Consider the following 10,439-nt stretch of genomic DNA (forward strand, 5'->3'; position numbering starts at 1 on the left):
TGGAGCACTACTCGGTCCAGGAATATCACAGCTCTGCATAGTCCAACCAAAGTTATATGACTGGCTACCAACTCCTATCATTGTTTCCTGTTGAAGTGTACATCTTTGAAGCCTAATATTCATAGCGGGAAGATACGTAGTACCCCGAATATCAAACTCATCGTCAGTGGGTGCTTCAACATTAGTAGAGCGTTCAACAGTTGCATACATGTCAAGTGTCGCTATACTGATATGATTGGTAAATATATCAGGACTTCGAAGAAATAACGATACAGAGTCATCGTCCGAAATAAGTGTTTCCTCGTAAATGGGAAATCCCCTACCCGTAATTGATATTGGATATCGTCCAGTGATAATCACTAAAAGGTTAGGATCAGATATGGCCATTTTGCTTATGAAAACACGTTGTAGACGATCGTATTTGAGGGAAATTGGAAACCTTTGTACGGCTCCCGGACGACGGTTATATCTCACTGAACCTTCTTCGTACACAACTTCACCACCCCAATATAAATTAACTCTTACATAAGTTTTTGCCATATTATTTTCAACAGAATACAAAAGTAAAAATTAATGGAGAGTGCAAGAGAGAAGTTGAGAATTCGTCAAAAATGATGTCTACAATAGAGAAGTGGAGAATTCAGGGTGATATGCAGAATACAAATCTTAACTAGTATATAAAACAAATGATTCATGGACCTTTGAATGTCATAATGCTGATGTTGAAAAAATATATTTACTATTTGATTTTACGCAAAGCACGCTTGATTTGACGATTGCATGACAGATTCGACGACTGCATGTATTCTGTGATTTTACACCAAAAATTTTACAAATTATTGATCATTTTTGCTTTTACAACTGCATGCGTGATTTGACGACTGCAACGATTCTCTGGCGTAAAAAAATTTTCAACAATCTATTATTGCAAGAATCAATTACCAATCAACAACATTTTATTGATGCAAAACGTTGGCCTGCCAACGTTTTACAACAATTCCTATTTTGGAGGAAAAACGTTGGGTGCCAACGTTTTTGCAACAAAACATGAATTGTTGTAAAACGTTGGCTGGCCAACGTTTTGCAACAATATGAATTGTTGTTGCAAAACGTTGGCCAGCTAACGTTTTACAACCATTCTATACAGTAAAAAATGAAATGAACCTGATTCTATACAGTCAGAAAATGCCAAGAAATAATGAGTTATGACTTTGGTTTATCAAACAGGTGGACCCCAGCATCATCAAACCAACTTTTTCACAATTCATCCACAGTAGCAAAAAGACACTTGGCAAATAAAAACAAAAACGTGACCATCTTTTTCCAATTGAATAAAGTTTAAATACTAATACTTCAACATGAAGTTACCCACTATACAATAAAAACTTAATTTTTACAGTGTCCCTTCCCCCCCCCCCCCTCCCCCCGTGCCACACCGAGTTTGTCGGCGCTCTCGTTTTGATCTACGTTGGTGAACCTCCTCTTGTATCACACCTGCATCCTGTAAATGCCATAAACAAATAGAAGTTATTTTTGTATGATAAATTTTCTTAGAAATTACTTTGATTGTATACGTAAAATCGGGCAGCATCTCCCCTGTAACAAGGACTTCCTCCAATACCATATACCAACACAAACAACCAAAGCAACCAAGACAAAACACCATATAACAACCACAAGTCTCCAAAAACTTTGAATTAAAAGCTAACTTGTGGCTCTAAAGTTTGTACATCCGGCACAGGAATGTGTGAGGATCCACCATCAAATACCATGCGAGACTATGCAAAATAAATAATATAGACATATAAGGTAGCAATTACATTAAACAAGATACACGCTATTTAAGTGGTTAGAATACTCACGTCGGTAAAACTCAGTCTCCTCCCAATTGAACAGCTCTGTCCAGTGAATGCAGGTAAAGGCCCCTCAGCCATTCCATAAGAGCTGCTTGTCTGAACACCAAACTGTTGGGCCATAACTGCGAGGCTAATAGGCTCAGATGATGCAAATGCCTGAAAAGGCCCCTCACTTCTGATTACCGCTGGTGATTGAACCTCGGGAGCAGACGTCAATGAGCTGGACATAAAATCTATTATTGGGTAATATGCATCATCAGCTGCAGGCATCATTGAGCTGGACATATCTTGATCAAAACGAACCTCTTTCTCATCAACCAACTGGTGATCCACGGGACCTCGACCCCGTCTGTTACCCCGTCCTCTACCACGCGCCGCAGGTCTTGGTACACTAGGACGTTGATGACGAGGCACTTGCACAGTAGGCGGCTCAACATACTCTGCCGGTGATGTATAATTGGGAGCAAAACTCAACATCGTCCCCAGAGAGGCAGCAGCCATGGACTCTGTATCAATGTGGCTAAAAATCTCTGTTATTCCCTTCAGACTTGGTTGGATCTTGGATAGTCTGCTGAGCCAACCTGTACGATTCTTGATGTCATAAAGCCTAAAAAAAATTGCAAGATTTGATAGTGGTCTAAGACACATATAAAGACATCAAACATCTAATAGAATGTAATGTACGTACCAGTGCCTCATGCCTGCCTGCCATGTGTTGGTATCCTCTATCCACTTTATGCGTAGGATTTCCTATGAAAGTGCACGAGTGACGTCGATACCAACAAAAATACTCTGATAATGACTCTAGTTCTTGAGTTTCATACTCGGCCAGAATTACCCTTTGTCGACGATTTTCCCACAAAAAGTCTGTTTCTGCAAAATTTTGTTGATCCTCCACTTTTATAGCATACCGCTTATCACGTTTGTAATGAAAAGGATCAATCTCAGCACATGGACCCGGAATATGTTGCTTCCTACCAAACTGTTTGAGAACGCGGTCTACCATGTGCCACTCTCGATAGATCCCACAAATAAGGGGAACCTGCGCCATCCAAATATCTCGGCCACGCAGACACCACTCAGGGAGTCTATTAATGATGGCCTCTGAATAAGACTGCCACACAAACTATGATAGAAAGAACATAAAATTACATGATAATAAAATAAATAAATTACACATAAGCGTAACTATTATATCAAAACGCCATTAACAATCATAATTATAATAAAATACCTGGCCATCTATTAGGTTGTCCAATACATCCCTACAACACATCACGTGCCTCATTTTCGCGGGATTTACGATGAGTCCACTTTCGTGCAAGAGCCGTGTATGGCGGAAGAGCCCTGCATAGTGGCTGCATCAGTATAATGCGCTCCCAAGCCCAAACCTATATTAAAAAATTAAAATAAATATATAAAAACCTTATAACTATCAAATAGGAAAACCAAATAAAATTATATAATTTAAAGGTCATGTACCTGCAATAAGGAAATGAATCCACACACATCCTTGGCTTTCCTCAACGAAGCGCGGCATAAACAAGTATACAAATATGACAATGCAGCCGCTCTCCAAGCTTGTGTACTCATTGCTCTAAGGTCACGCATGTCAAGCAAATAGTCTAAATTAAGTAAGTCACCGGACTTATCCGGAAATATCGTGCCGCCACAAAGCCATAGCAAGTACAACCAAACTCGCTGTTGCACATCAATTTCTGGGGTCTGATCTGTAATGTCATCTAAGCCTCTAATATATTCAATTAATTTATGTACTTCTAACCTACTAACACCATTAAAACAATCCAGACCGGGTGCCCAACCAGTAAGCTCATGGATCAATTGTTGCCACCCAACAATATCTATATTTCTAGCATTAAGATTATTCAAGGGATTACCATCAACAACCAAGCCAAACATGACCTCAATATCTTGTAATGTGATGGTCGCAAACCCTGTACGCAGATGAAAGGTGTGCGTCTCAGGACGCCATCTCTCTATAAGTACAGTGATGAGTGCCCAATCATATGATACACATCCTACCTCTACTACTTCCCTAAATCCACACAGGCCAAAGTAGTCAAGGATGCGAGGATGAAAAGGATGACGCCTTACGTGCTTCCAAAATTCGGTATCCGCGCGGCGAGGAAAAAGGCATCCGGTCGGTCCTCTCAAGGAACCATCCCACACAGCCTCTAATCGATGCTTCTCCTGGAGTGTTAATACATCGTACACTTCTGGCCCCGGATGTACGCATACCCGTGGAAACTCCATACCTTATATAAAAGAAAAAAAAAGTCCAGATCAAGCTATTTGGAGTAACTCACTATTAAAAAAAATATATTATTCCAATTTTAGCAGAACAAATATGCACTGGCTAGATAAAGCCAACTTCCATACGCCTTATTTAGAAACTACTGATAGTGGACCACATTAATACCTATAAGGCTGTAACGACCCATTTGGTCGTTTAGTGCTTTTAAACTCCTTTTCGCTAAAATACCCTTTTCGTAGTTTTAAAGGACATTCTTAACTTGCAGGGATAGGTGGCACAGTTATATAATAGATGGGTAATTTTTGGAATATATTTATTTACTGTGTGTGAATGTATTATTATTATTAGTAGTAGAAGTAGTATCTGTGTGTATATATATAGTTTGGGGTAGTTAGCTAATTAGTGGATAACGGGCCAATATCACTTTACACAGATTAAATAATTAAGGACTTAAATATTTTTTTCGAAGGAAAGGAGTGGGCCAAGTCACCCCTATTGCAGGCCACGTTTTGAGAGGTTTTTAGGGATTGAAAGAATTGTTGGCTTTTCAAATTAATCAATTTTACGAAGAAAACAAAAGTGTGCCCACCGTGAGGAGAATAGGCAGTGCGTTTCCATCAGATTCTAGCTTCAGGTAGTATTTTCTTTCTTAATCCATATCATTGTTTATTAGTTATTAGGAATTTATTTGTGAAGTTACATATGATTAGGGTATAATTATTCAATGACGAGGGTAATAATTAGGGAACCTAATGATTGAAGTAATTATTAGGGTAATCATGCACTTGCTTATCCCTTTAGAAAATAAGTTGCAGGTTAATGTTTAGCTTTTAAAGGACGTTGGTTTCGGCCATTTGTACATATGCATGCTATAATCATTTAATTTGGGATAATATTGCCTATTCTGACTTCTCAAATTTAAAGATATGAAAGATGAGATAATTATTAGTAGGTGTGGACTTGGAAGAAGAATGAGATTAAATCTCAATGACACCATGTTTACGGTACAATGATGGAGTAATGATTAACACATCATTTTGGCCAATATTGATAGAATTAGTGTGGAGTTATGTTCCAGTATGTTTGCTTCCATTAGTTGGATTTAAATTCATTGTTGTCTTATTTAGCTTATGGTGCGCAAATTGTGTTACGCTTGTTGTGCATCAATTTCAATTTTTGTATACAATGGATTTATGTGATTGTACCTTAGGTGTATTGGGTCATATGTAAAATTTCAAATTCATGGTATTTGAGATGTGTGGAGCTAGATTTTTATTCTAAGTTAAGATTTTGAGGCAATTGATAGTCTTGAATCCTAGTCTTATGAAATAAGAAATTATGATTTGAGAGTCCATTATGGATGGAATTGACTAATTTTCTGAATATAGGACCCTTAGGTTATGGGCAAAATGATTTTTAAAGAAAATTCCAGTTTTGCCCTTCTTGGCTCGAGGTCACATTTCGGGGTGCGTTTTGGGGTTTCGAATATAAGTATAGCAATATGGGTGTCCTTAGATTCGTATTCTAGTGTAAATCGCATATTTGATAGATTTCGATCACTCAGAAGCTCTACGCAAAGGAAAGGCATTGGTTTGATCGTTCGTGGCACCCGCTCGGCATTGAGGTAGGTTACGGTCTACTTTAGTTAGACTCTGATTAGAGAATCGTATGTAGTTGTAGAAAGTGACGGGGATAGCATGATAGGCCTTCGGGCATGAAGTGGAGGTGAATTCCAATTAGGTGGGTTTTGTCAGCTGTTATGTGGGCTTGTCGCCAAATGTGTTAATTCTGTGATTATCACTTGTTTGTATCTCCGTCACATACTAGTTCACTCATCACATGAAAAGGAATGGTAATATATATAATTGAACAACGGACAGTAATATGACTTGTACTTGTTGTTTTATATTGTGATATTTTTTAGACTGATATCATGCATGGCATGCTTTCCATATTATTGTTGTGATGATTGGTGAGGTAAGTGATTGAGAGACTCTGAGGTCTTTGCCGGAGATGGAGAGTGACAGAGAGACTCTGAGGTCCTTGCCGGAGATTGAGAGTGATTAATAGCCTCCGAGGTTTCTGCCGGAGAGCACGAGTGGTACATGGACTTCGCGGGTCCCCCATGGGTCATGGCTTTGAGGCACTGCCCTTAGCATGTGTTTACGAGAGTGGAGTGAGAGAGGTGACTGTTGCATTGCATTGCATTCATTCACTCACACCTTTGACTGATCATCTGGTGAACTATATCTGTCTTGGTTGATTTCATGATTTATTTACACTTTACTTGTATATTAGATGTGACCATACCTGTTTGCTCTATGTGCTACTTGTTAGTTTCCACTTCTTCATGCGTTATCTAATCATTGTCGGCCTATGATGCTTACCGGTACTAGTATTGTACTGATACTACTCTTGCTGCACTTTTGTTGTGCAGAGTACGATCCAGGCTCCAGTTCTACACCCCGTAGCTGATATGCGAGGGAGGGTGAGCTACTTGGTCACCCGTGGCCCCTGAAGGACCTCCTCTGTTTATTTCTGTTTTGTATTCGACAGACAATATGTAGCCTTCGGGTATTTTCAGACTTCTATTCCATACTATGTTAGCGCTTTTGTACCATTTGAAAAGATTTTTGGGATTGTCGTGACATTTCTGGTTATGATAAGTATTTAATACTTGATAATTTATTCTTATTTAATTTTTCGCTTATTTAACTTGTTATCAGTAATGTGGTTCGCCTACTCGGAGGGATAGTGTTGGTGCCACCACGACTCGCGAATTGGATCGTGACAAATTGGTATCAGAGCTTCCAGGTTAATTGGTCTAACGAGTACAAGAGCAATGTCTAGTAGAGTCTTGCGGATCGGTACGTAGATGTCCGTACCCATCCTCGAGAGGCTATAGGACATCTAGGAAACACTCAACTTCTTTTTTTCTCTTTTCGTGCTAGTTCAATCCGATTAGTATCTGGTTCATTCCTTTCGTGCGAGATTGTTCAGATTGGTATCTTAACCTCATTTCTATGTTCTCTCACAGATGGTGAGGACGCGATCGACTGCTACTGGAGGCCAGGAGCCTGCACCTGCACCCGCACCCGCATCCATACCCGTGGCCCGAGCAGCTGTCCGTGGGCGAGGCAGGGGACGTGGCAGGGGCAGAGGCCGTGCAGCTATTCCAGATAGGAACCAAGCACCAGCACCTGCTCAGGACCCTGACATAGAGTTGACTCCGGAGCTTGACGACATTCCGGAGGAGGAGATTAGGGCTGCTGAGACACAGCCTGGGGTCACTGCTACTCCTGATTTTCAGGAGGCTTTGTTTCGAGTGTTGGGGTACTTTGACAGTTTGACTCAGGCGGACATGATTCCAGTTGCTCCAGATGGCTCGCAGACTAGAGTGGGAGGTCATACTCCCGATGCTACGATTGCTCCAGGATTTCGGACATCGAGGGTATTGCCGGCAGCAGCAGTGGCTCCCCGTATTGATGCTACTCCAGCGCTTGATTTTGCTCTAAGGCCTATGGATGGGCCAGTGTTGACCAGTGGGGAGCGAAAATTATTTGAGGGATTTACCAAAATGTCTCCTCCTTGGTTCTATGGTACTCCCGGGGAGGATGCATATGAGTTTATTGTTAGCTGCCATGAGATACTTCATTAGTTGGGTGTAGTGGAGTCTCACGGGGTCGATTATGTTTCTTTCTGGTTAGTTGGGGATGCCAAGCAGTGGTGGAGATCGTACATGGAGTGTCGACCAGTTAGGTCGCCACCTGTGACCTGGACCCAGTTCTACCAGGTATTCCTGGAGAAGTATGACCCTCGTACTCTGAGAGATAACAGGAAGGATGAGTTTTTGACATAGGAGCAGCGGGGTAGGTCGGTTGCGGAGTATGAGACCAGATTTCTCGCTTTGTCCCGTTATGCGACGGCATTACTTCCCACAGAAGCTGAGAGAGTGAGGAAATTTGTGAAGGGTTTGGACCTTCCACTTCGGTTGGCGACCTTACAGTTGGAGGCTTCTGGGGCCTTATTTCAGTCAGTAGTAGAGCATGCCAGGAGGGTTAAGTCAGAGATGGGTCGGGCACATAGTGGGGGTGGTGACAAGAAAGCTCGCAGATTTGACAGTTTCAGAGGTCCTATTAGAGGTGGGGGACACCATGACAGGGTTCGTCATCATCCCTACAGCCGCCCCATCCAGTCATCATTACAGGCTTTAGCAGGTGGTCCATCAGGTTATAGCGGGCACAGTTCTAAGCAGACTTCCCGGGGTTCTTACTCTCGACCTTCAGACTGCGGAGGGTATTCTGGTTCTTCTATGGAAGTTCAACAACCTATAGCCAGAGGAGCATGTTTTGAGGGTGGTGGGACAGGGCATTACGCGAGAGAGTGTCCTAGATCCAGGCAGGGTTCCAGAGTTCAGACATCTAGGCCTCCAGCACCGCCAGCTAGAGGAGGAGGATATTCTGGTAGAGGGGGTTTACAGTCTGGCAGGGGTAGCCATCAGCCTGGCAGAGGTGGTCATCAGTCGGGTAGAGGCAGCGCTCAGTCAGTGAGAGGAGGATCTCAGGCAGGCCGTAGTAGTCGTGGAGGCACACAGTCCGAGGGTGGACGTGCCCATTTCTATGCTTTTCCGGGTAGACTAGAGGCCGAGGCCTCTGATGCGGTTATCACAGGTATTATTTTGATTTGTCACCGATCAGCTTCTGTCTTATTTGATTCGGGTTCTACTTTCTCTTATGTGTCCACTTATTTATCTACGGGACTTGATATGCTTGATGTACCTATTCGCATCTCTACTCCTGTCGGAGATTCTGTGATAGTAGATAGGGTCTATAGGTCTTGTGTGGTCACATTTATGGGGTATGATACTTGGGTAGACTTGGTTATTTTGGATATGGTGGACTTTGATATTATTTTGGGCATGGACTAGTTATCTCCTTATCATGCTATTTTAGACTGTCATACCAAGACAGTCACGTTGGCCATGCCAGGTATTCCACGGTTAGAGTGGAAGGGTACTCCTAATCCAGCACCTAAGAAGATCATATCATTTCTTCGGGCGAAGAAGTTAGTGGATAAGGGATGTTTAGCATATTTGGCTCATATTCGGGATACTAGTGTGGATACTCCTTCCGTAGAGTCAGTGCCAGTTGTTTGTGAGTTCTCAGAGGTTTTCCCTACAGATTTGCCTGGTATGCCGCCTGATCGAGATATTGACTTTTGCATTGACTTGGAGCCAGGCACCCGACCTATTTCTATTCCACTCTATCGGATGGCTCCGGCAGAGTTGAGAGAGTTAAAGGAGCAGTTGCAAGACTTGTTGAGAAAAGGATTTATTAGACCTAGTTTTTCTCCCTGCGGTGCACCCGTCCTGTTCGTGAAGAAGAAAGATGGTACCATGCGGATGTGTATCGATTACCGGCAATTGAACAAGGTTACAATCAGAAATAAGTATCCAATACCCCGCATTGATGACTTATTTGACCAGCTTCAGAATGCATTGATCTTTTCTAAGATTGATTTAAGGTAAGGCTATCATCAGTTGAAGATTCGAGCGGAGGATGTTCCGAAGACCGCTTTCAGGACCCGTTATGGTCATTATGAGTTCTTGGTGATGTCTTTCGGGCTTACTAATGCCCCTGCAGCCTTCATGGATTTGATGAATGGGATCTTCAAGCCTTACTTGGATTCATTTGTGATCGTGTTTATTGATGACATCCTGGTGTACTCTCGGAGTAAGGAAGATCATGAGAAGCATCTGAGGATCGTGCTTGGCCTGTTGAAGGAGAAGAAATTGTATGCCAAGTTTTCAAAGTGTGAGTTCTGGCTCAGTTTCGTAGCATTTTTGGGACATGTTGTGTCCAAGGATGGGATTATGGTTGATCCCAAAAAGATCGAGGCGGTTAGAGATTGGGCCAAGCCTACTTCGGTGACTGAGATTCGGAGCTTCGTAGGCCTTGCGAGTTATTATCACCGATTTGTGAAGGGATTTTCATCTATTGCTTCCCATTTGACTAGGTTAACTCAAAAGAATCTGCCTTTCCAGTGGTCCGATGAGTGTGAGGAGAGTTTTCAAAAGCTTAAGGCTTTATTGACTTCAGCCCCGATTTTGGCTTTACCAGTGGAGGGAAAGGACTTTACTGTTTATTGTGATGCTTCACGCATTGGCTTGGGATGTGTGTTGATGCAAGAGGGTAAGGTGATCGCGTACGCTTCGAGACAGTTGAAGGTTCACGAAAAGAACTACCCCGCTCATGACTTGGAGTTGGCTGCAGTAGTCTTCGTTTTGAAGATTTGGAGGCATTACTTGT

At 42.2% G+C, this 10,439-nt stretch overlaps 1 protein-coding gene across 1 annotated transcript; it reads right to left on the bottom strand.

The window, feature by feature from the left end:
* Positions 1 to 1,363: 1,363 nt before the first annotated feature.
* LOC132629330 (uncharacterized) lies at positions 1,364 to 4,126 on the bottom strand. The gene is made up of 4 exons (XM_060345013.1): positions 3,339 to 4,126; positions 2,545 to 3,247; positions 1,863 to 2,437; positions 1,364 to 1,501 (listed from the first exon to the last, which is right to left on the bottom strand). The coding sequence occupies exons 3-4, from the start codon at positions 2,355 to 2,357 to the stop codon at positions 1,394 to 1,396; spliced, it is 603 nt and encodes a 200-aa protein (XP_060200996.1). The 5' UTR covers positions 2,358 to 2,437; positions 2,545 to 3,247; positions 3,339 to 4,126; the 3' UTR covers positions 1,364 to 1,393.
* Between the last annotated feature and the right edge of the window lie 6,313 nt (positions 4,127 to 10,439).

The sequence above is a fragment of the Lycium barbarum genome, chromosome 2 (genome assembly GCF_019175385.1).
Source record: "Lycium barbarum isolate Lr01 chromosome 2, ASM1917538v2, whole genome shotgun sequence".
NCBI classification, from domain to species: Eukaryota; Viridiplantae; Streptophyta; class Magnoliopsida; order Solanales; family Solanaceae; genus Lycium; species Lycium barbarum.